Consider the following 26,183-nt stretch of genomic DNA (forward strand, 5'->3'; position numbering starts at 1 on the left):
CTCTGTGTGTAATCCAAAATCGCATTGCAAATGGTATCGCTATTTGGAGTGCTGATTCCACACGCTTCGAATGGAGTTGGTTTTGAAGCAACTTAACAACACTACAGATTTATCATGAACATAACTGTTGTTTGGGATGCTGGGACAAAGGCATATGATTTTATTTTATTTTGCCTGGTGTTCTGACAGTAAAAACTGAACGATACTTGCTATATAGGCTAAGCCCTGGTACCAATGCGAGTACAAGAAACCTTATCACCTTGGATTACGAACAAGCAACTTCCCCGTGAGAGATTGACGCCTAATAGTCTGGACAAACACAAACAATTATCGCAGTTAGTTAACAAGTCGCCCCATGTATGCCTAAATTTGTTTAAGTTCACTACATATCGTCTTTTTGCCTAAACTTGGCAAGTATATCACCAGCAATGCAAATACAAAGATACTGGGTGAACTTTGGTATTACCGGCCTGCCCACCCCTACCACTTTTGAGTTGGTGGAAGGCAAGTAGGTTTGATAATAGCTCTCATATTTGTAATTCTGGTGGAAGGCTTGAGTCTGTCTTTTGTCATCATGGAGCATAGAAGCTTCTTTCTAAGCAGGGAAGTGCTTAAACCCCAAAAACCTATATTGATTGTTGTCAATCCATGCCTTAGATATTGACTTTAATAGCATTCAAAGGAAAAATATCTATAGAAAGTCATAATTAAAGTTAGTAATTGGAACAAGCATAAGCGCTTAATCAACCAACATAAAATTTGCAGATCAAAACTAAACTATTTGTATAGAATAATACCAAACTGCCTTGACTGTCAAGTCATCAACCCTAAATATCTTGGCCTCTTTCTGCAATTCTAAGCAAACCCATCAGTTGCTGCACCAGATCGCCAGCTTTAAGCTTACTCTTATTTTTTTATAAGCCAAAGTATAAAATATGGAATATGATAATATGATCCATTTTTTTTTATGTTATACTAAGGTGATATTGTTAATATGAGAAATATATCTTTTAGATCAACAAATGTCTCTCAATTATATTTCGAAAAATTTCAAAGCATTGAATGTGTCAAATTAAAGAGTTCGTGAATTATCTATGATACTTATGTCTGGTACCATTCTCTCAAATGCTATCATACTAGTATAAGAAAATATTTTCTATTTGCATAATTAGCATCAACCTTATAATATTATTCAGATTCACAATTTAAATAGTCTTTAGTTTTAATTATAAAAACTTATATAAACATTCACAATTTAAATAGTCTGTAACTTTAATTATAAAAACTTATATAAACTTAATTTAGACAAAAACTTATGATATCTTATATCCTTTTTTATAATAGGTAAATTAAGGCAAAATAATATAATCTTTATAGTATTTAAAATTTATAAAATAAATTGATCTAAACTTTCACAGCACTTATTTTAAATAATATTAAAATTTTCATTACTTTTAATAACAAAAAACTATAACAATTTTTTATAAATAAGTATATTATTTTTATAATATATAACATTGACACATAGATAAATTATATCCATACTTAACCTTAAATTTTTATAAATAAATATATTATAAAATTTTTTAAATAATTTTTTATAATAAACTTTTTAACTATAACTTTAAAAAAGTATAAATTTAAAATAAAAATTTATGATTATAACTTTATAAAATACAAAAAATATATTTATAATATAAAAAAATTTTAGTCATAACTATTCCAAAATTTATACATATCATATTTATAATATAATTTTATAACTTGTGAAAAAATAATTTTCTAAAATTAAAATTAAATATAATTATGTCTATAATTACTCTAATTCTCAATTAAGGTGCTTCAATTGCACCTAATTTAATACAACCTACCAATTATTATTCATACATGTCAATATTATGTAATTACAAATAAATAGTTCCAATCTAATTATTAGATTGCTTTTCATACACTAGTTTAATTAAAAGTATTAAAAAATGAAATTTGCAAAAGCATTAAAAACAAAGGAGCAAAAAATGCAGCAAGGAAAATGCGACGCTGGCGCTCTAAGTCAAGCCTCTGCAAGTACAACTCTTCATCGTTTAGCCCATTGCCTAAACTTCTATTAACGCTCTGCCCGGTCCTTCAAGTACTACTGCTAGAGCTAGACTAGGAGGAGCTCCATCAGTCTATGGAAAGCCCAAAAATCAACGGACAGCGCCAGTATTTTCTTATTTTATTTACCGACAGAATTTCGCAATTTGTCCCTAACGAAAAAGTATAACAATTCTAATCTAAACTTCTGTCCCTAAAATTTCTTTCACTTCCCAACCGATCCCGGGGTGGGAAATTGGAAAAAGATAAAAAAGAGAAGCAGATCCGTGGAAAGGAAAGAAAAAGGAAAGGTGTTTGAAGACGGGGGATGTGTGTTTATGATCTGGAGTTGAAATGAAATGCAGCAGCCGAATCTGTTCCCGTTCGGCAGCGTTTTGGGGAATCCGTTTTTGTTGAATGGCGGCGTTGGCGATTTAAGCGACGGTGGATTTGACAGCTCTAGGGTTTTCTTTTTGGTCCCTTTTTTGTTATTCCAAGGAGGTGGAATGGATTTGTCCAAGGTTGGGGAGAAAATCCTCAGCTCCGTGCGGTCCGCGCGATCACTTGGTCTCTTGCCTTCTTCTCCCTCTTCTGATCGGCCCGAGGTAAGTAATGTAGCTCAAGACTTACTTAAATCTTTTAATCTTTTGATTATCGAGTCTTTGTTGAGTTCTTTCTTTTGCCGGAATTCTTTATTGAGGTTTATTCCACTGCATTTGATTAGTTTTGAGAAATTCGACACTAGTATAAATTAGTGTTACTTCGTTGAAGTTAAGTTTAATTAGATTTGATTTGAACTGAATTTAGTTTTGTCACTGGACTTGCTAGATACGTTGCATCCTGAATGACAAAGACTTTGTTTGGTTGTTACTTTTGCTTCCCTTAAAGATTTTACTGTAAAAAAAAAATGGATGAACAATGAACATGGAATGCGACGGAATTTTTAAATAATTGTTTAGTATAATAGTAAAATCATGTTTTTGTGTATAGTTTTTCATTTTTAAATCTTAAAATAAAACATTGTTTGCTTTTTATATCCCGGTCTTTTGGTTTTGGGAGGCAATGTTAAATATCAAAAGTAATTACCAAATGGTCCCCAACAACAACAAAGCAGTAGATGGAACTGGGTATGACTTGTTATGTTTTTTGAGCCAAAAGTTTGCTGGGTTTTGTGGTTTGTATGTTACTTTTGGACTTTGGTGGTTATTTGATATTTCTGTCAGGACTAGCTGTATTCTTCTCTATAGTTTATTTGTGAATTTTGATCCATATGTTCTTTATTATCTTATACAGGTTCCAGCTCGAGCTGCAGCAGCAGCAGCTGTTGCTCGTGCTCTTTCAGGATTGCCACCTGATCAGAGATATAGTCTTCCATCGAGTTCTGAAGAACTGATGTCAATATATGGAAGCAAACCTCAGAGTCAAATAGTAGAAGACATAGAGGAAAAATTCTATGAGGAGGTGTTTCTTGGATATTTATGCTTAGATGTACTAGAGACATATAAATTATAATTTGAGAACCATTGTCTATTGTGCAATGCAAAATCAGTGAAGTTACATTTACAAATTCAACTTCTTTTAGTCATCTGAATAATTAAGGCGAACATAAAGTTGTGGTTCTGATTGGTATTTTTGTTGTTTTAACATTTATTCTTGTCAATATTTATTTGTTGCTGTCTTTCTTCTCCACCACTTCCTTTCTTCTATCCATAATGATCATATACTAAAGTACATGCTGTGAATATATAAGCTTCAAGGACATGAGAAAGAACTGTTTTGTTATAGTCTGCATTCTGTTTCTTTGCCTTGTTCTTTTCTTTTTGAATATGAGATTCTGAAAGCAGAAGAAAGAAAGAAAAAGTAAAAGGAGGTGGGGTGGGTACGGGAAAGGGGAAGGAGCAGTACTACTGTAGTTCATTGGAAGCATACAGGAGTAGTTCCAAAAGGAAAACAGAAAGAATAGTGTTTGCCTTTTCTTTTTTACTATGCTGAAGCATGTTGTTATTATTATTATTATTATTATTATTATTATAATTTTATGTTTCTTCATTCTGTTTCTGTATACTTACTTTTTCAATCTATGGCAGGAGTTTGATCCGATAAAACATGTCTTGGAGCATATTCCTTCTGAAGAAAATGAACTAGAATATTTTGAGAAACAGGTATTTTTTTGGTTTAGTTTTCTTATTTTAGTTTTTTAAGTGGACTTTGCTAATTCAATTATTTGTCTTCTGGTTTTGTACCTCAATCATTTATATTGTGGACTATTGGACTTTACTGCTTTATTATTTCCTCTCTTGGTGACTTTGATCCCTCCAATAGTGTCTTACTACCATTCGCTATAAATATGTAGATATCCCAACTTTTTGTTTTAATTGTGAGATAATATTTTTGTCCTTTCTTCTGGTTTTCTTATTTAACAAGTGCCTGTTACAAGTGACGCATATGATACTGTTTTCTTACTCTGTTCATGAATGAGTAACTGCTTGTGCGTCATAATCCCAATTCCCTGCTGTGACTTGTTTGTTGTCAGTGAACAGTTCTTTGCTCAATATTATCTCTGTGAACACAGTGGTAATGATTAGGGGATATAATAAAGACATCTGATAATAAGAAAAGGTTTTTGGGTTTTATGAACTGCGGCCTAAGGTTGAATAAGCAATTGTGGAGCAAAGATCCTGGGTTGTACATTGTACCAGTGAGCTAAATATGTTCAAGGTTCCATGCTTGTCATATATGCGTAGCTGTTTCTTTTGTTCTTATCTTGTCATATATCGATAAAGGTTACTTGCTTTGTTCCATTGTTTGCCCCCCCGGGTTTCTAATGGATTGCAATCAGATAGCTTTGTTCTTATCTGGAATTTTCATTAAGTTTATCTATTTTTCCGTTCATCTTGATCTCTTTTTAGGCCACACTTAGATTAGCTCAACTGGATAGAGTAGCAGAACAATTATCCCGCAATGTTATGGAGCACCATGAAGTAATGGGTAAGTTATCTAATGAGATTTCTCTGCTGTATAACCTTTGTTTATACATCATCTTATTTTATTGTATAGGTTTACAAGTTGTGCTCCTCTATCTATTATTAAAATGAAAAGTGTCTTTTTGCATCTTTAAATGGAGTTTTTGACTATGATATATAGAGCATCAATTATCTGAATTCTTCTTCTAATTCCTAGTCATCAAGATTTTATGTATATATTTACTAAAGTTGGTCCCATGACACTAATTATTCACTAAAGATGGAATTATTCGCTTTATCAGTTATAAGTTGATTAATTGGCATGATGTGCTGTAGTGTTGGTCTTATTGGTGCCTGTCTCAAAATATATAATATAAAAATACATTTCTGTGGGGTTATACAGAATGGTTAAGAAAATTTGATTGTCTTCTAGTTTCTTCTTTAATTAAAGTGACAACCTTTTAATTTTAATTAGTAAATTGGAGGGGTTGAAGGTGTTTAAGGTTTTACAGTTCTTACTTCAGTTTTTGTTGTTGTGTGTACTATGGTGGTGGTTTAAAGAAGTTCAGAATTCATTTTCTCGTTTCTTTAAGTGAGGTTTTGATACTTGCTTTTGGCCAGTGAAGGGTATGAATTTGGTCAGGGAATTGGAGAAAGACTTGAAGATTGCAAATGTCATCTGCAGGGTAAGCTTTTGCATTGTTTCATGTATGATATTTTAAAGAACCTCATATGGAGAATGTCAGCTCATTGTTTCTGCTTTTTCCCAGTTCTTGGTGATTCTGTTCATTACTTTAGATATTGAATGTACAATTGTTATGCTGCTACTGAATCTGCATCTCATGTAGAGTTGTGTTGTTTGCAGAATGGCAGAAGGCATCTGACATCATCAATGAACGAGGTTTCTAGGGACCTTGTTGTGAATACTGATTCTAAGAAGAAACAGGCTCTTATGGTAAATCTCTCTTGTACTCACCTTAGCAATGCCTATCTTTGACTGTGGCTATAATTTTATATCTTTTGGCTTTCTGGGAGAAAGTTAATGTTTTCATAATATTCATATTTCTCATTGCAGCACTTGCTTCCAGTACTAGCTGAGCTTCTTCATGCACGGGACATGCAAGTATCCCTTGAGTCTCTGGTCGAGGAAGGTAATTTCTGCAAGGTGAGTTCCAAGTAACATTAGTTACATTACCTTTGATCCTTCAGTTTCTTTTTTCTACTTTATGATGATTATATCTCAAAACATTGCACTTAGTATAAGTTATTGTGCAGGCATTTCAAGTACTATCCGAGTATTTACAACTACTAGATAGCTTCTCAGAGCTTTCAGCAATACAAGAGATGAGCCGTGGGGTTGAGGTGAGCATTAAAGTTCTATTATGTAATTCTTATGTATTTTGTACCAAAAGGTGTTCTCTCTTTCTGCCTGCCTCTCTTAATTTCTGTTGTTAATTATAGTAAGAACATACAAAAGATATATGTTAAGTTGCAATGCTGCATCTTTTGCTCTGGAATAGAAAATTTCTTCCTTCTTATAACTTTCTTACAGTTGATTTTGGATTAAAATTTGAAGTAAGCTTCCTTTTCACCATTTTAAGTATTAATGCAGGTTTGGCTGGGAAGAACTCTTCAAAAGCTGGACTCGCTCTTGTTAGGAGTTTGTCAGGAGTTTAAAGAAGAAGGCTATTTAACTGTCAGTTATTTATTCTCTGCTCCTTGTTCTTAATACCTGGTGCATGCATGAAGTCTTTGATTTCAACTTTCTACATGATTTATGCATTACTTTTGTCATAGATGATACACTCATAAATTTATTTTCAGTAAATCATTTTATTTGTTTCAAGTATCCAAACGTCCTGTGGCTGCCTCATCGAGTTCAATTTGTGGTTAGTTTGTTTTATCAAATCGATGACATATCATTGTTTGCACCTTTCATTAAATGACTATATTTTAGTTGTCTGCATAGAATGCTAGGGAGGCAGACCAGGGTATCTGCTGGATTTATGTATAAATTTGAGCATGAGCACGCTCACAGATTTCTTTGCTTGTCTATTGTTGTGGCCTAGAAAAGATACTGCTTCTGCCCATTCCCTTTTAGTTTTCAACTGTTTAGTGCTTTCTTGTTTTCTGTTTCTAACAGCTTACTCAGTATGTAGACTACTACAATTTCTTTGTTCTGTTTGTATGTGCATTAAAAACTGGTTTGCTCTATGGCCTTTGATGGAATTCAGATATGTTTTTTGGCCATTTGGTTAACGTTATTTAGTTTTGCTTGAGAATTGCATTATTTTGGTCTACAATAAATATCATACAGTTCTCATTATGTTCGCTGTGCTAGTCATTTTCTGTCCGTGCCGTATGTGGCCTATCCTGCAATTAGAAGATTCTTCTCATTCTGTGGTCTACATCCTAGGCTTTGTCAAGTTCAATAACATTTGTCTCATTCTTTAGAGGGAAAAACCGAAGTTAGAGATTTACGACTATCATTTTTATATTTTTGGAAAAGTGAGGTTAATATATTTGCAATGTTTCAGGTGGTTGATGCTTATGCTTTAATAGGAGATATCTCTGGTCTTGCTGAGAAGATACAAAGTTTTTTCATGCAAGAAGTTATCTCAGAAACCTACTCTGTCTTGAAGAGTATTATTCTCTATGAGGTAATATTGATGTTGCGGGAATACGATAGTTCAGAGGTACATATGGCACCTCAGAGTTTTAGTTTACAACTATAATATACTCTTTACCCACTCAAAGAAAGTATTTTAATGTACGTGCTGTTAACTGTCAAATTCTAGATTTCAGGCCATTTGTCGATACAATTTATCAGTGTACTTATGTTGATGCACTAGATAGGAAATGAGGTTGAGATCACAGGGTGCTTATTCTAGTTAATTATATTAATGTGAATTCAAATTTAGTTGAATTGGATGAAAAGTTTTGGACTGTGGCTAATAAAAGAGTACACAGATATATTAGGAGTCCATCAAAGGGAGAAGGGAACTTAAATACACATAGCCAACCAGTATGGACAGGAAACCATAGAAGAATGAGAACAAACCACACTTTAGTTCAGTTTGTTTCATTGTGAATTTATCCTAGGTCCTTTGTATGTCCTTTTTACCTTTTCTTGCTGCTCATGATGCTTATATTTTCTACCTCATATGATAGAATAACTTATTAGGTGATTGATAACTTTTGCAGGACCAAGATGTACAAATGCAAAATAGCAGGTATGCATTCTAAACTTAAGTGGTCTTTCTATCAATTGATGTGCTAGTACTTTATTATTTTTCCATGGTTATTAACTTATTTTTTATTTGACCCCAGACTTACCTACAGCGATCTATGCCTTCAGATACCTGAATCTAAGTTTAGACAGTGTTTGTTAAGGACACTAGCTGTCCTGTTCAAAATAATGTGTTCATATCATGAAATCATGGGCTTTCAGCTGGAGAATAAGGTCAATTTGAATTTTACTGTTTCTCATTTGTTTATGTAAAATATTTGTTGTTAGTGTTGCTGCTTAATGATTACAGTTGTCTCCAACTTTTTGTTGCTGTGAAATTTATGTGGAACTTTCTTTTCCACTTCTCAAGCTATGGGAAATGTGGAATAGAAGATAGTTACATTATCTGCCTAGAGCATCCAGGACTAAGAAATACGGGAGGGCTAAGCTAGAATTGGAGTTAAGCAAGTCTGTGCTTTGACTCACATGGTTTTTCCTTTTCTATATTGGTTTTCTTTTGAGGCATCAGTTTGAATCTATTGCATGGTATATAAATCTCTGGATGTATGCATATTTATAAGAAATCTTTCTGGGTTCTTTGGTAATGCCATGGCCTTTTTGCATATTCCTGGTTTCCTTCCTGTTTGCAGGGTGCTCTGTCTCTCTTCTTCTTCTTCTTCTTATTATTATTTTAAAATGTTTCTGTCTTGTTGCAGGTTTTAGAGTGCCCAGCAACAAATGCCAAATTGATGAAAGGTAACATCTTTTCTGAATGCTGTAGAGGTTTCAGCGCACACTGGGTTCAGTTTCGAAAATAATCCTTGCAACTCCCAATGGGTTAACTATTTGATCTCACTGAATCTGTAGGCGGGACACCTGGTTCATCTTCCATAAAGGAGTCTACAACAGCCACTTCCTCAGCTGATACATCTGGAAGGATGGATTCTGGAAATGTAGAATCTGATAAACCAGTTTCTGATGGTAGAAATGGCGATGGTGCTACATCAAGCAGTGGATCTCCATGGTATCAATTAAGGAAAGAAGCCATAACTTTTGTGTCACAAACTCTTCAGAGGGGACGAAAGAATCTTTGGCAACTTACGACTAGCCGAGTGTCAGTACTGCTGTCTGCTTCTGCTGCTGCTTCTACAAGCATTCATCAATTTTTGAAAAACTATGAAGATCTTAGCACATTCATCTTGGCTGGGGAAGCCTTCTGTGGAGTTGAGGCTTTTGAGTTCAGGCAGAAATTGAAGGGTGTCTGCGGAAATTATTTTGCTGCATTTCATCGGCAAAATGTATCTGTAAGTTGGATTTCTGACTTTTTCTTCGTCGTTACTTTTATTGTTTTTATTGGTTTTGGGGGAGTTAGTCTTTGAAGTTGTAGGCTTTCTTTGGAGACAGGGTGGCGCTACCATTTAGTTATAGCTAGTCATGGGCTTCTTACTTATCTACATGGTTACAAGAATTATGCACATCAAAATGCAAGTTTTGTTGTCTTTACCATACTTGCAATATTTTTTGTAATGACTGTTGATATTTTATACTTTGTATAAAATGGAAGCATGGAGAAGTTTTTTGTGGAGCAAGTACCGGTACTTGTATTTTTATTTTCTTGCTTATTGTAGCATGTTATAAAATTGGTTTGTCTGTTGGCATTTCTTTTGCTGCAGATACATTTTATTTTGTGGCACCATTCTTACTGTAGAAATCAGAGTATTTGATACTAAATAGAACATAAATCAGAGTTTTTTTTATATACAACCTATGACACTACTTTAGGAAACTCTAAGTTAGGAAAGATACTAAATAGGAGATATGATCCCTTAAAATAAGGGATTTTAATAAAAAAAATATCTACAAAATATTCCTAAAATATTTACAGAATATTCCTACACTCCCCCTCAAGCTGGAGAATATACATTGTATAATCCCAGCTTGAATAGGAATTTATTGAACACAGGTTTTGGTAAAGCCTTGGTAAGAATGTCTGCAATCTGTCCTTCTGAAGGAATGTAAGAAAGAGTGGCTGTCTTTTTGTTGACTTGATCAGCAATAAAATGCCTATCAATTTCAACATGCTTTGTTCGGTCATGTTGAACTGGGTTCTTGGCAATCTGAATGGCAGATTGATTATCACACAAAACTTCAAAGTGATCCTCCTGATTTGTGCCAAGTTCTTTTAGTAATTTAAGTAGCCAAATTCCTTCGCATATCCCCAAAGCTAGTGCTTTAAATTCAGCTTCAGCACTACTTCTTGAAATAACAGATTGTTTCTTACTTCTCCAAGTTGTAAGGTTACCCCAAACAAAAGTGCAGTACCCACTAGTGGATCTTCTTTCAGTGAGATCTCCAGCCCAACTAGAGTCTGTAAAAATCTTAACAGTTCTGTCTTGTGTCTTCTTAAACATTAAGCCGTGTCCTGGAGTTTTCTTCAAGTACTTGAGAATTCTATTTGCTGCTGCCATATGCCCTTCAGTAGGATTAGTCATGTGTTGACTTATCACATTTACGGGAAAAGCTATATCTGGCCTTGTCAAGGATAAGTAGATTAGTTTCCCAACTAACCTTTGAAATTTCTCTTTGTCTACTAAGGACTCATCTTCTTTATTGAATCTCAAGTTTGCCTCCATTGGTGTATCAGCCGGCTTACAGCCAAGAAAACCAGTTTCTTTGAGTAAATCAAGTACATACTTTCTCTGGTTGATCACAAGTCCTTCTTTTGATCTTGCCACCTCCATTCCTAAGAAATACCTTAGCTTTCCCAAGTCCTTGGTTTCGAATTCCCTGTTTAACAACTTCTTCAAATTGCTAATCTCTTCCTCATCATCTCCAGTAAGAATGATGTCATCCACATACACAATTAGGATAGCTTTCTTATTTGTAGAAGTTACCTTGATGAAAAGCGTATGATCGGTAAGGGACTGCTTGTAGCCATTTTGAAGAATGACTTTAGTGAACCTCTCGAACCAAGCTCTGGGTGATTGTTTTAACCCGTATAGAGACTTGTTGAGCTTGCAAACCTTGTTGCTACCTTCAATAGACTTTGAGCCAGGTGGCAATTGCATATAGACTTCTTCCTCAAGCTTGCCATTAAGAAATGCGTTTTTACATCAAGTTGGTGTAATTTCCAATCGCAATTTACAGCCAAACTTAGGAGTACTCGAATAGTGTTAAGCTTTGTCACAGGTGCAAAAGTTTCTGTGAAGTCTATCCCATATGTTTGCGTGAAACCTCTGGCCACTAGTCTAGCTTTGTATCGTTGGATACTGCCATTGGAGTTATACTTTACAGCAAAGATCTATGTACAGCCGACAGCCTTTTTTCCTTGAGGAAGGTCTGTAATGGTCCAAGTAGCATTTTTCTCTAGTGCACTAATTTCCTCTTCAACAGCCCTTCTCCATTTTGGATCCTTTAGAGCTTCAGCTATGCTTGTGGGAACCTGTTCTTTATCCAAAGTTGCTGTAAATGCTTGAAAAGATGGCATCAATGAATTATAACCAGTAAATTTTTCAATAGGATGCTTGGTGCACTGTCTAACCCCTTTTCTAATAGCAATAGGAAAGTCATCTAGAGTAGTGGACTTACTGATTTCTTCTTCCATTTCGGCAGCTGGACCCAAATCCAATTCTTGGCAAGAATCAGATTGCAAAACAGTCTCAGGGATATGTCTTCTTTTTTTTGTGTAGACACAAAGTTGTTTGGGTGGTGGTGTTTTTTGAAGACTGTCAATTGGAGTAGGTGTATTTTCAGGAAGAGTGTTTAAAGTGGGTGTAGGTGAATTAGTCATAGGTACTACAGGAGAATCAATGGGAGCATTCACAGGTGACAGATCTGCAGGTAATGGCGAACAAGATGGCAATTCTGAAGGTTGATAATGAAGATTAGGAGGAGATACCTGTTGTGGCTGAAAATCACTCCATGTTTCCCTCTGAATTTCAGCCTGAGTGAAATAGGAATCCTGCTCATAAAATGTTATATCCATAGTGGTGAAAAATCGTTTAGAAAGAGGATGATAGCATTTATAACCCTTCTTAAGTGAAGAATACCCAACCAATACACATTTTAAAGACTTAGGATCTAACTTGGACTTATTAGGAGCAATATTTTGGATAAAAACAGTGCAGCCAAAAATTTTAAGTGGCAGAATGGTGGAGATAGGCTTAAAATGAGGAAAGTGCTGCAAAAATATAGATTGAGGCGTTTGAAATTTTAAAACCTTACTAGGCATCCGGTTGATTAAATATGTGGCAGTTAATAAGGCTTCCCCCCACAAATATTTAGGAACATTAGTGGTAAATAGAAGAGAACGAGTAACTTCAAGAAGATGCCTATTTTTTCTTTCGGCAATGCCGTTTTGCTGTGGGGTTCCAACACAAGAACTAATCTGAACTATGCCCTTTTCCTTAAAAAAATCACCTAAAGACCTACACTGCCATTATCAGATTTAAAGAGCTGGATTTAAGACCCAAATTGAGTGAGAACCATGTTATAAAATTGCACAAAAACACTAGCAGTTTCAGATTTATCTTTCAGCAAATAAGTCCAAGTTATCCTACTGTGATCATCAATAAAAGTGATAAACCACTTACAATTATCAGCATTCTTCACCCGAGAAGGGCCCCAAATATCACTATGGATCAAAGCAAAAGGGTAAGAAGGCTTGTATGTAGAAGGAAAATAAGATGATTTAGTATGTTTGGCAAGAGAGCAAACTTTGCAAGAAAAAGAATTAGGCCTTTTATTAATGAATAGAGCAGAAAACAATTTTGCAAGGTATTGGAAACTAGGATGGCCTAAACGAAAGTGCCATAACATAACAGTATCAACTTTTCCTAAAGCGGTAAATGACTTGGAGATCTCGATTTTAGGAGAGGTAGGGAGGATGTAGAGACCATTCTGCAAGCTGGCCTTACCAATCATCTTCTTCGAGTTCAGTGCCTGCAAAGTACAATCACGATCATTAAAAATTACAGAGCAGTGCAAGTCTGTGGACAATTTACTAACAGAGATGAGATTGCACGCTAGATTTGGTACAAAGAGAACATTTTTAAGTGCAATCTGTTCATTGAGAATAACAGTGCCATGTCCCTCTATTTTGCACAAGGTACCATCAGCCGTTTTGACAGCTTTACCAAAGGTATGGAAAAAATTGTGAAACAATGCCTTGTTACCAGTCATATGATCCGTAGCACCAGAATTGAGGATCCAATTAGGAGTCAACTGGGAGGCGAAAAATGCAGTAGAAGAAAGGTTACCTTCTGGATCTTTTATGACCAGATTACCCTCACAAGACCCTTGAAACTTTCCAAATAGTTTTTGAAGTTCAGCAATCTGTTCTTTAGTGAAACTAGTGACAGAGGTGGCAACGGCAAGGCTTGATTTATTATCTCGAGACTGCTTGGACTTCCAGTCTTGAGGCTTACCATGAAGCTTCCAACACTTCTCTTTAGAGTGGCCGGGCTTTTTGCAATGATCACACCAAGGTCTCCCCCGTTTGGAAGAGGGAGATGATTGATGGGTCAGTAAGGCAGATCTTTCAGAAGTGGAATATGGTTCATCAGACAGCATCACACACCTTCGGCTTTCTTCCTTCTTGACCATAGAGAAAGCCTCTCGAAGGGAGGGAAGAGGAGAAATAGCCAGGACCCTGCCGCGAACCTCGTCCAGGTCCTTATTTAAGCCTTGGAGAAATTGAAAAAGTCTTCGTTGAGTAACAATTTGCTGATAAAGAGCAGCATCTGTTGGATCTACCCAATCATAATGTGCATACAAATCTAATTGTTGCCAAAGAGCAGTAAGGGTATTGTAGTAGAGAGTAACAGGCATGGTTCCTTGTTTAAGGGTGGCTGCTTGATCTTCAACATGATATAATTCAGCAATGTTATCCGTGCTAGAGTAGGTTCCGCGGACTGCACTCCAAATTTCAGCGGCTGTGGTGTAAAGAAGAAAGTTTCTGCTTATACTCGGGGTCATGGAATTAAGGAGCCAAGTCATAACCTGACCATTGTCACGCATCCACTTAGCAAAACCAGCATCAGTCACAGCAGGCTTCTTCATTTCACCAGTAACGTAGTCCAATCTTTCTCTGCCCAAGAGAAAAATCTTAACCGATTGGGACCATTCAAGAAAATTGTTGCCATTCAATCGATGGCAGGTGATAGTCAGACCAGACGAATCTGATGGAGCATCGGAACCAGAAAAATTTTCTGGATTTGAAGTAATCTCCGAAGTAGGAGAAGGAGTTTCGGACATGGTCTAGGTTGAATAAAGAAATCGTAACCTAAGCTGATACCATGTAGAAATCAGAGTATTTGATACTAAATAGAACATAAATCAGAGTTTTTTTATATACAACCTATGACACTACTTTGGGAAACTCTAAGTTAGGAAAGATACTAAATAGGAGATATGATCCCTTAAAATAAGGGATTTTAATAAAAAAAATATCTACAAAATATTCCTAAAATATTTACAGAATATTCCTACACTTACTAGTATTTCTGTGCATAATTCTATACCTTCTGCCTGTAACCTTAATGAGTTGAAATGGAACTGTGTCTTTTTGTTTCGTTTCCAGGCACTTAAAATGGTTTTGGAGAGAGAAACCTGGCTTAGATTGCCACCAGAGACGGCACAAATAATTAGTTTTGCTGGGCTAGTAGGTGATGGAGCACCCTTAATTGCTGCCTCTGATGGTAGGTCTTCTAATTCTAGGGTGCTTCGTGCTGACAAATCAGCAAACAAAGTTGACACGGGTGCCAAGAAGAGTGGATTTTCTCCTTGGCTTAGAAATGGAAACCCATTTTTGCTAAAAGTAAGCTCCAGTCACAAAGAGGCTCATAATTCCTCCCCACTTAATGGAACAACCTCTGTTGAATATGAGGGAAATGTTGATAATATTCATGGTGATGTCTCTCCACGTGGTGATGAAAATCATATCAATGGTGCCAATTCCATCTCGGAAGAGGAAAACGAGGATTTACTTGCTGACTTTATTGATGAGGATAGTCAACTCCCTAGTCGAATTTCAAAACCCAACCTTTCAAGAAGTTACTCTCCTCATTTCAGTAATGATGATTTTACAGCACAAACAGGATCATCTCTTTGTCTTCTGAGGTTAGGTGCTATACAGTTCCGAAAAGAAAATGCATTTCTCTATCAAGAGCTATGTTCTTCATTTTCTTATAAGCAAATGTAATTGAGCTTCTAATTTTTACACATTAGGTCGATGGATAAGTATGCAAGATTGATGCAGAAACTTGAAATAGTAAATGTTGAGTTTTTTAAGGTGCGTACTGGTTAAACCTTTCTTTTCCTAAGCTCTACTTCCTCAGTGGGCATACAATCTGAACGCTGTCTTTTTCGCGTTTTCCCTCTAAATTAATTTTCCTGATTCAGTACATTGTTGCAGGGCATATGCCAGTTATTTGAAATGTTTTTCTATTTTGTATTTGAAACATTTGGTCTGCAAAACATGAATTTGAGTGGAAAGACTTCGACGGACTCTCTTAATTGTAAGTTAATTTCCATTCAATACATGATGGAAATTTATATATCTATTAATATGTCTTTCACTTATAAGTCCACTTCTCATTTCTGCATTTTGACCATTTGTTTGTTATTCCTAGATCGGTTAAAGACTGCCTTATCACAAATAACGCAAGATTGTGAAGAGTGGATAAAAACTTCATCAGGACCCTTATCATCTTCAACTGCACATGCAGATTTGACAGCCACTGCTCCTCAAAATACAAATTTTGGTTCTCCAGCAGGCACCTCCTTTGGTCTAAAGGTATAAAGCAACTTTCTTTGGGTAAGGTATTACTGATTTTTAGGATGACCGTTACAAGTTTTTCCCCCAAGCTCCTTTTCTTATAGATTTGATGGGGAAAATTGCCCACTATTAGCAGATTTCTTGTTCTCTCATCAGCCACTTTATGTTTCGGTAGTTTTATTTCTCAATATGATATTAACTAAGGGATGAAAGATTTTGTTTATTAATGTGGATTATTCATTAAAATGCTTTGCACTGACTCGTCAACAAGAATCTATGTTAAATGCTTATTGGTTTCTTGATTTCTTTGAACTAAGGTGATTTATGTGGATTTTGTTTTTAAAACAGGAATGAAGCATTGGGTAATTTATGTGCCCATAAATAACATAACACTTATGTTGCAGGAAAGATGTGCAGGTGCTGATACTGTAGCTCTTGTAGCTCGGATATTGCATAGATCTAGAACTAATCTCCAATCATTGCTATTAAAGAGTAATACAGCTATAGTTGAGGCTTTCTTTGTGCACCTGGTATGTTTCTCTATTAGTCATTTTCTATCAATTGGGTCAAGAAAATGCAAAAAAAATTGTACTTGTGTGATTTATGTTGACTTATGGTTTAGTGCTATGTCTGAACAAGACCAGAATAGTTATTTATAACAGTATTGGACCACCTCTAATCCATATTTTCCTGAAATTAAAAAATACCAGTAATAAGAGACACTTTGTCCTCTCTTCTTTCAGAAAGGATGTCCTGGTTTCTGCTTTGTGTTATTTGTATATGTATAGTATTAAATAAATGTCAAAAGTAGTATGTGGTTAAGATTTTAGTTCCACCTTTCATAGAAAAGCAAGTTGTTAATGCTTTGTAGACAGAGATATATTATGGATAAGGACAGGGGTCATTCTACTGGATCTTCCAAGTGAGTCTGTAAGGTCAAGAGTAAATTTAATAATTTCCCGTTTTGTTGCTTCATTAATTTGGTACATTGAACCTTTTGAACATATAGACAGCTTCATAATATATTCAAGCAGTTTCATTATAACTTTATACTAAATTCAATTGAATAATTATATGGTATGATGTGATGAAAAATCATGAATGATAAATCTGATAGTCTGAAATAGGCTCCTTGTTGCCCCCTCCCTCCTGAAAAAATGACCCTCTGAACAGTTGTGGGATCTGTAAATTATGAGGACTTGGATTCTTGAAGACCTTTGACACTATCTTGTGCTAGATTATTATGATGGCAGTGTCAAGTTACTCTATGTAACGTATGATTTGTAGCTCAAATATTTTCTTTAATCAGTACAAAATGATGACAAACACGCAGCAAGGGGCCTCGATTCATGAAGGAAGCCGTTTTTTTTTTTGTTCAAACAGTTGAAACAAAATTAAAAGATCAGTTACTCCTAATAACTATTAGAGCTTTGATGAAGGTAGCTCTTCCCTGTCAAAGGCCCTCCTATTACTTTCATCATTAAAGCTAAAAAATAGATAGACCAAATGTGTCACTTCCCTACTATCTGTACAAGCATGTATACCTCTCAAGTCCTTGCTCCTGCCACTCAACCCTGCCTGTATAGCCCGTGTAATAATCTACATAGCATAAGCTAAGCTGCCTTTGTACTAGAACAGCTGCAAGTTTAAGCTGTCTCCCTCCTTCAGACATATATATTTTACTTTTCCCTGCTTGGTTTGGAACATCTTTTTAATATGTAATTTATAAAATTTATTATGGTTTTCCAAATGAGCATCCTTTTGTCTTATCAAGTAAATGTTATTATATAAATTTGAATTTTACTTTTTCTGATAATATGATATTTAGTCTACTTGCTTGGCTATTGCCAGGTGGGTGCTGTGCCAGATCTTGTAGAGCACATACATAGGACAACTGCCAGAATACTGCTTCACATTAACGGGTAAGATCATTATATCGAGTTCCTCATTAAAAAATGTTATTTTTGCTTGCATATTGACACAAAAGCTAAAACCTGTTTGTTGAGGATTATAAATTAAAAGTAACTTAAAATAACTTTAATGGAAAAAAAAAAAAACATGATTTGATTTTTCTATGCAATCATTATGATTGATTTAATGATAATGTTTTTGATGCTTGTGAATTTTGTCTATGGTTTTGCTTTTCTTTTATGCAAAAATTGAGGCAACAAATGCAACCAAAAGCAAGGAACAAAATATATGTATGCACGTGTATGTTTATGCATGCACATGTGTCTGTGTATATAGCCTTGTGAAAGCTGGGACTGATTCTAGGGTTATTATTACTCAACCTTGTAGTCACCCAATATGCTGAAATATATATATTTTTTATAAAAAACAATACTCTTTGATGTTAACTGAACCAAGCAAGAAAAAAAATCTGAATGAAAAAGAAAATGTATCAAAACAATTGAAGTGTCCAAAATGCTGAGTTGCGGGAAATATGAAAGAGAGTAAACAAAAATGTCTTAGTGGGTATTAAAATTTTGAGGTAGGCTAAAGACATTTGTCCAACCATTCTTGTTAATTTTGATGATTGGAGGTTATCTATCAATCCATCAAAACTGGTTATTAGTGACTAAATTTTGCAGTGTCTGGCTGACTTGGGATATAATGGAAGAATTTGGTTTCACTTGCCAAACCCATTAAGGTTATATTATGCGGCAAGATTTTTTTTTAAACTAACTTTTTATGTCCTTTCCCTCTTTTCCTCCATTTTCATGGCTGAAATCAAAACCTTGTAGATCTTTAACAATGATTAATTTTTCTTCTGTGATTGCATGGCTGAAAGAAAAAATATATATATATTTACTAGCATGCCATGAATTTTCCTAGCTGTTGTCTAGGCTATTCTCATAATAAAACCTGAATGTTTGGCAGGTATGTTGATCGAATTGCTAATGCAAAATGGGAATTGAAAGAGCTTGGGATGGAGCACAATGGGTTTGTTCTCTTTCTTTACAAATTTGTTTCATTTTTTTTCTTTTTTCTGTGATCTCATATTTGGCAGTAAATCTTGCTATTATCTTTGCCTGAATAGATCCTTGACCTCCATTTGAGAAGTTCATTGATATGAATTGTTTAATGAATAGGTATGTGGATTTGTTGTTGGGAGAATTTAAGCACTACAAAACAAGGCTTGCTCATGGAGGAATTCAGAAAGAGGTAAGATGAACCCCCATCCTTTTAAACATTGCTAAATAACAGAATTAATCAATGTGATATTGTTTGCCTATTGCTTTTCATTGATCTGGATGAACTGCCATTGGATTAATCGTGCATGCTTGAAGCAAGTTAGTTTGTGGATCAGTCAATAGAATAGCTGGGGGGGGGGTGGGGGTTATTTGTAAACCAGATAGGTTTGCCATTGAAGAGAATAAATGAAATGAATGTTAAGAAAGAAGAGAAGAAAACAGTTTAACCAGATTGGACAAGTGATACTTGTGACATGAAGCCCATTATAGAAGGTTAATTTGCTGCAGGTGAGGTTGTCATTAGTAAAACTCAGAAGCGAAAAAGTGAATTCAGTATCTTGTATAAAGAATTGAAAAGATTGATGCGCATGCATGTTCATGATTATGATGTCCTTGCTTTTTGATGAAAAGGATAACTGCAGCTACCAGAAAAAAATGTGAAATGATTTCCTCCAAGCTTTGTTTTCCAATTACTTAGGTTCAAGACCTCCTATTGGACTACGGACTAGAAATTGTTGCAGAAACTCTTATTGAAGGTCTATCACGAGTGAAGCGATGCACTGATGAAGGACGAGCTCTCATGTCATTAGACCTTCAGGTGTTAATTTGAATTATGAAAGGAAAATACTTTGTATTGTCGGGTCATTTTGCATGTTTATCAAATTTGGTAACCTATTTTCCTTATTCCTTTCAGGTTTTAATCAGTGGCCTACAACACTTTGTCTCCATAAACGTGAAGCCAAAGTTACAGATTGTTGAAACTTTCATCAAGGTGACTTCATAGTTAACACGGTCAATTAAGAAGCTGATGCAAAAATTGATTCATCCTTCATTTTGATATGTATATGGAGTATTAAGTTGAGTCATTCTCTTAACAGGCTTATTATCTCCCTGAAACTGAATATGTACACTGGGCACGAGCTCATCCGGTAAGAAGTCTTCTGGTTGCAGCAAAATATCAATTGCTTTCATAATCTAGTTCTTCTCTTCGTCTTAGAAACCTGGAAATAAAAACTACTTTTGCGATGCAGGAATATAGCAAGAATCAGATTGTGGGGTTAATAAACCTTGTTGCTTCAATGAAAGGTTGGAAAAGAAAAACCAGGTTGGAAGTTCTGGAAAAGATCGAATGAGCAGCAGGTATATAGTCGAACTTGAAATTAAAATGTAAAGTTTCACACTGATTAAAAGAAAGAAAGAAAATATATATATTTGGTTTTTTGTAACAAAATTATGTATATCCCATGGTGTTTCTTGGTTTTCATTTCATTACATTGAGTGCAATTAAGGTTTGTATATCTTCACTGTTTATAATACTTGTGCTGCCCTTAAATATCAAATTCAGTCTTGAAGTCACACATGGTGTTAAAGTAATAACAAGGTCTTTCGGACACTTACTGGCTTGAAGTGCTGCCATCAGATTGAAAATGTCAAACTGCTGCGAACTTTCTTTTTAAATTGGTGGGATATGATGAAATGACAGAATGTGTAAAGATACAACATATATTTGGTTGAGATAATCTTAAGTGTAGATAATCTTAGTAAACAAATATGTATGTTTGATAAATTTGCACACGTCACAACTCAAAACTTTAAAAACACATTTTTAGTTTCATTTCACCATAGGATCCATGTATTTATTTATGTTTATTGACTCTGCGTACGAATGGCAAGTAGCATCTCAACCATTCATTCTGGTTTGTTATCGCCGCAAAACTGAAGGATGATTTTTTTTTTCTTTTTCTTGCTTAATAGTTAATACCCTAAACTAAATACTGTTAGGCTGTGTTTGGTATGCTACATATTGGACATTTATATCTTATAGTTTTACTCATTTTTTTTATATATATAATCTTTTAACAGACTCCTCTGGGAAACGTATTCAGAGTCGACAAACATGCTTGATATTGTTCATGGTGGGAGTTTGTATTGATTTTTTATCAGCTCTACAAAAAAAAAAAAAGTTGGTCATCGGCAAGAGAAAATGTGAGAGATTTTCAGCTTACTGCGAGAAGTTGTGACCGGAAACCAGACCTCAGAAATGGAAGACAAAACATATCTGACAGTATCAAACTAATGTAAAATTTTTAACCGTTAACTAGTTATTTTGTATGTAGAATGGAGATCTATAGTAAAAGGCTAATCCAAGGAAACAATATTAAAATGGGGTCTTCCTTTTGGGACCAATTGCCTCAATTTCTGGACTTTAATTGTTTGCATCGCGTCCATCACTGTATTCTTGTGGTATCCTTCAAATCTTTTGCTACCATTTAAAAATAAAAAAGAATACAACAAAAACGTTTAACAAAGATATTGAAGGAAAGTGCTTATGTAATAGTACCCTTTGCCCTAGTATTTCTTCTTCTTCTTCTTTTCTTTTACTTGTCTAAAATTATTTATTTTTTCTGTTTTTACATTCACCAGTGGAGAAAAAGAATAGTTTTTAGAATTTGAATAATAAAAATTAGATTAAAGAGATGAGGTGGTGAGATATGATTGATCGACAATAAGATATATATTGAATAATATAATTGAGTTATTTATTAGGTTATAAATTATAACGTGACAGGGGACTGTATGTCTTTGTCAAGACTGGAATTATTTTCCAAGTCCAAAACGGTATCCTATGCCCGTAGTAGTATATGCAGACAAGCGAAAGAGAGATACATTGATATGACAGGTGCACACAGATTGACACTCTTTCCATCCTAAAAGGCTTATTTTCTCATCCTATGTTCATATAAAATCAATTCAGTAATTTACAAATAAATTAAAATTATAGAATTCGTTCAAAATCTACGGATGTTATTTTGCAAAAGTTAATAATAATAATAATAATATAATAATAATTTTCAGCATAAATAAATTAAATTAACTCCAAATTCGTATATCTTTGGATATTGATTTATACACACAACATTGGTTCTCAGATTTGCGTTATCAAAATCAAGTATTAATGTATGGTATGTGAGAGGAAAGTAGCAAAGGAAGTTGATGTTTAATTACTGTCAATTTGTTACCATTCCTCTTTTGGGATATGAGCTATGAATATAATGGTGTAAAGTTTCCCTTTCTTCGCAGTAACTTTTAGTGAACATTCATTACAATAAGATCACAGCCTTGTCGTGATTAGAAAGAAGCTTCAATGGTTAATTCCAAAGGTAGAAATAACGTGGAAGAAAGGGTATATAAAGCGTGAAAAATAAAATACAAAGAAATGAAGGTGCCGAATCTGAGTAGACATTACACAACACACACACACATATATAATATATTTATATATGCAATTTCAAAAAGATAAGAAAGAAACTAGGGGCTACAAATTTCAAAAATTCTCTCGGCCCAATCACCTATCTTTAGCTATACGGTCTACCTTCACCTCCATGTCCAAGGATCACCATGAAACTATTCTTCAAGAAAGTCTGCAAAAACTTGAAGAACAACAACAAAAAGAAAGGCTTGAAAAAGATGTAGTTAAAGAAGGAGGGTTGGCATGGAGGGAAGGTATTGAAGAAGAAGAAAAAGAAGAGTGCAAAACGCCAACTTCGAGTGATCACAAAATACCCACCATCCAAAGCTGCCCGCCGACGCCAAAGAAGAAAGTGAGAGTAAGTATGGTCCACAAGAGGAAGTTATCTGAGTTGCACTTCTTTGAAACTACAAGAAGAGAAGAGGTAGAGTCGTTCTTTCGCTCTAACTCTCACCCACTTACAGTTGATGCCTCTCCCGATATCAAGAGGAGGAGATGTAGGAGTGCTTGATCATTTTAATTACCTTATTTATTTATTTATTATTATTCAAAATTAATTAGCATTAAATCTAGATTATCACCATGTAAATTAATTAATGCGATGTCGAATTTAGTTTCTTACTAAATAATTTGCCCTTCATTTTGTTCATCAAAAATTGGATATGAAGATGAAAGATAGGTTCAACTAAACAAGGGAAAAAAAAGGTTGTGAATTAGCTGCACTATTAATTTGTTGAAATTATAAAAGAAATATATTGATGTCAAAGTTTTCAAAGTTGTCAGCCTTTATTCATTCATGCCTACATTTTATTCCATCACTGAATGGTATTAGCTGTTTTTATGTACTTGCATCATTCTATTCCAGTAGGGATGGATAAATGAAAATTAAAGACAGATTATTTTAAAATCTAAAACAAAGGTTGATTATTTTTGGATCAAATTTAGTAAAATTTTCTTTATTTTTAAATACTTGGAGCAATAATTAAAGTTCTTAATGATAAAAAAAAAGATATTTCTTAAATCATAAATAATTATTGAATCTAAGTTTGACAGGGAATTATGTGATGGATCCTGTTAAAATAATATAACTTTTTCTTTTTTAACATTTAGCCTGCTTGACTCTGATTCTATACATTTATACATTAAAGAGTATATTAAAACAAATTGCTTAATTATGAGAAATGTTATATACTAACTCTCTTTTTTTTTATTTTTAACCAAATAATTCTAATTCTAAATATTGTTTAATTAAAGATATAAAGAGTTCTTGACCAGTCTAATTAGGCACATAGATATAGCAAAAGGTGATGTAATTTTCATCACTCTTATTATATCACTTACCAAATATAGCCATCTACTTCCTAACTTTTTCTATTTTTTATACACTAAAAATTACACAATCCACTCATGTAAGAGATTCTCACATAAATAATTTAATTTAATTTATCATAAAATTTTAAAATTTTAAAACAAACAAATATAATTAACTTTGGTAAATGAAAATAACTTAATTCGCTATAAAAGAAATTTTTAAAACACAATCATTAAATTTAAAAAAAAAATACTAAATTTATCTTTATTTGCTTCAAAAGAATTTAATAAAAAATGAAAAATAAAATAAAAATCTCCAAACTCATTCTCATCCTTCTTATAATAAAGTAATTTTTGATTGGATATAATATTGAGAAAATAATATTTAATGAAAAAACAATATTCTCGTTTTTCACATGTATTGATATCTTAATAATAAGTATTTATAGAAAAAAAATCAATAACCAAAAGTATTAATGAAAAATAAAGAGTTATAATATTAAATAGAAAAAATATTGCAGCAAGTAATTCCAATCATAAATCAACTTAATTTAAAAAATAAAAAATGTTGCTTCCCAAACCTATAAGCAAGAAAATAATTTAAATCAATTATTAAGAGAGCATGCTTAATTAGCCTTGATCTTAAACTAATAGGAAAGACAATCAAAAGCTGATTATTGATAGGGTTTGAATTTAATGAGTACATCGACCCTTCAAATTTGCAAACATAAATGAAGAAAAATGAGGTAAAAGGAAGTTGTAGAATTAAAAATGGGGGTCATATATGTAATGTAACGGCCCAAATTTCAGTGATATCGGAATAGTGATTTGAGATCACTAAATCCGACAAGTATGTTTGAAAATTTAATAAACTAATAATTATGAGTCAAGTGTGAATTTAGAAGAATTTTGAATTAGTGAATTTTGTGTTAAAAAAAAGAGAGAGAAAAGAATTTAATAAGTAAATTGGGTCTAAAACGAGGTATCAAGACCTCAATGCATAATTCGAGCCATAAATATTTTTAAAAATGTTTATGGAGTGTAAATAAGTTAGTATTAAAGTTTCGTTAGAAAATTTTAACGTTTGGATAGTCAATTAATTAAAAATGACTAAATTGAAAAATGTACAAAACTTGATAAAATGATTAAATAGCTCAAGTGTTAAATGAGGGAGGACTTAAAAGGAAAATTAGCCAAAAGGGAAAGGATGAGGCGGCATAAGCAAGAAAAAAAATCTGGAATCAGGTGAGCTAAGGGTAAAATGGTAAATTTTACAAAATTAAACAAATAAATTGAAATTGAAAGAGATTTCTAGGCCATTCTTCTCATAATTTCGGCCAGACAGCCATGGGAGAGAGCTTTTAAGCTGGTTTTGCACAATTTCACTGCATGTGAGTCTATTTCTTGCCCTTTTCTTATATTTTTTGTATTTTTAAGACTTTTGCAATTACGTCCAATCATCTAATTCATTAGTTTTTGATTTGGTGGGTGAAATTGGAAGTTACCCTGGCTGAGTAAGGGCAGTATATGATGAATTGTTATGAAATTTAAGTTCAAATTTCATATTAAGGTTGTTTTATTAAGTCATTTTGATAGAAAATGGTATTTAGGACCTAATTGTGAAAAAGTTGTGAATTAGATGTTGATGTTGAAATTCAAAATATCAAAGGTTGTGAATTAGTTTATAATGATAAAATAAAAGTGTTAATTGAGAAAAAAATTAGTTCAATTGATGGATGAATTGAGCAGGGACTAAATTGTAAAAACTGTAAATTTTAGGGTAAAAGTGCAATTTTGAAATTTGAACAGCATAAATTGTGAAGTGAGATAGAAATCAAATAAATGCTAATGAGTAGAAATAATTTATATTATAGATCAAGAGAAACGAGATTCAAATCGTGATCGAGGGAAAAATAAAGTTTACGAGGAATAGGCTCGATTGCTAATATTTTATATCGAGGTAAGTTCATATGATTTTTAATAATGCAATGTGTAATTTAATGTTTTGAAATGAAAATTTCATGAATGATATAGTATATTATTGCATATAAAATGTCATTAAACTGTGATAATTGTAAAATGATATTTGAATAAAAGTACAAATTAAATGGAACAACGGACTTGAGTACTTTCATTCAGTGGCTAAGACGAATTGACGGAAAAGACCATGGTTGGACCATGGCAGCATGTGAAATGTGATTTTCGTATAAGACCATAGCTGGGCTACGGCTTCGGAGAAATGTGATATGTGCTTCCGTATAAGACCATATCCGGGATATGGCATCGGTGTGATATGTGCTACTGTATAAGACCATATCTGGGATATGGCATCAGTGTGATATGTGATCCGTGTAAGACCATGGCTGGGCTATGGCCCCGGTATGTG

The 26,183-nt window shown here is 33.8% G+C and overlaps 1 protein-coding gene across 6 annotated transcripts; it reads left to right on the forward strand.

The window, feature by feature from the left end:
* The first annotated feature begins 1,988 nt into the window (after positions 1-1,988).
* LOC107959391 (syndetin) lies at positions 1,989-21,432 on the forward strand. 6 transcript variants are annotated; one of them, XM_016895447.2, is made up of 27 exons: positions 1,989-2,678; positions 3,367-3,534; positions 4,161-4,235; positions 4,983-5,061; positions 5,658-5,722; positions 5,902-5,991; positions 6,112-6,201; positions 6,312-6,398; positions 6,649-6,732; positions 7,574-7,732; positions 8,241-8,269; positions 8,367-8,499; positions 8,982-9,021; positions 9,133-9,569; positions 14,846-15,384; positions 15,493-15,556; positions 15,680-15,782; positions 15,897-16,060; positions 16,447-16,572; positions 17,894-17,964; positions 18,923-18,985; positions 19,135-19,207; positions 19,715-19,834; positions 19,931-20,008; positions 20,115-20,165; positions 20,268-20,376; positions 21,100-21,432. In XM_016895447.2, the coding sequence occupies exons 1-26, from the start codon at positions 2,433-2,435 to the stop codon at positions 20,367-20,369; spliced, it is 3,336 nt and encodes a 1,111-aa protein (XP_016750936.2). In that variant the 5' UTR covers positions 1,989-2,432; the 3' UTR covers positions 20,370-20,376; positions 21,100-21,432. The 6 variants fall into 6 exon arrangements, with proteins under 6 accessions (XP_016750936.2, XP_016750938.2, XP_016750937.2 ...); XM_016895449.2 differs by having other exon boundaries at positions 7,574-7,696; XM_016895448.2 differs by lacking the exon at positions 21,100-21,432 and adding an exon at positions 20,582-20,939.
* The last annotated feature ends 4,751 nt before the right edge of the window (positions 21,433-26,183 follow it).

The sequence above is a fragment of the Gossypium hirsutum genome, chromosome A05, assembly GCF_007990345.1.
Source record: "Gossypium hirsutum isolate 1008001.06 chromosome A05, Gossypium_hirsutum_v2.1, whole genome shotgun sequence".
Classification (NCBI taxonomy): domain Eukaryota; kingdom Viridiplantae; phylum Streptophyta; class Magnoliopsida; order Malvales; family Malvaceae; genus Gossypium; species Gossypium hirsutum.

What these genes read in the sequence shown, in the direction of transcription:
- LOC107959391 (XM_016895446.2), top strand. Translation starts at nt 2,433, where the DNA reads ATGCAGCAGCCGAATCTGTTCCCGTTCGGCAGCGTTTTGGGGAATCCG. An exon ending in GCTTTCAGCTGGAGAATAAG is followed by an intron (nt 8,500 to 8,981) that starts GTCAATTTGAAT and finishes GTCTTGTTGCAG; the next exon opens with GTTTTAGAGTGCCCAGCAAC. An exon ending in AAATGCCAAATTGATGAAAG is followed by an intron (nt 9,022 to 9,132) that starts GTAACATCTTTT and finishes CTGAATCTGTAG; the next exon opens with GCGGGACACCTGGTTCATCT.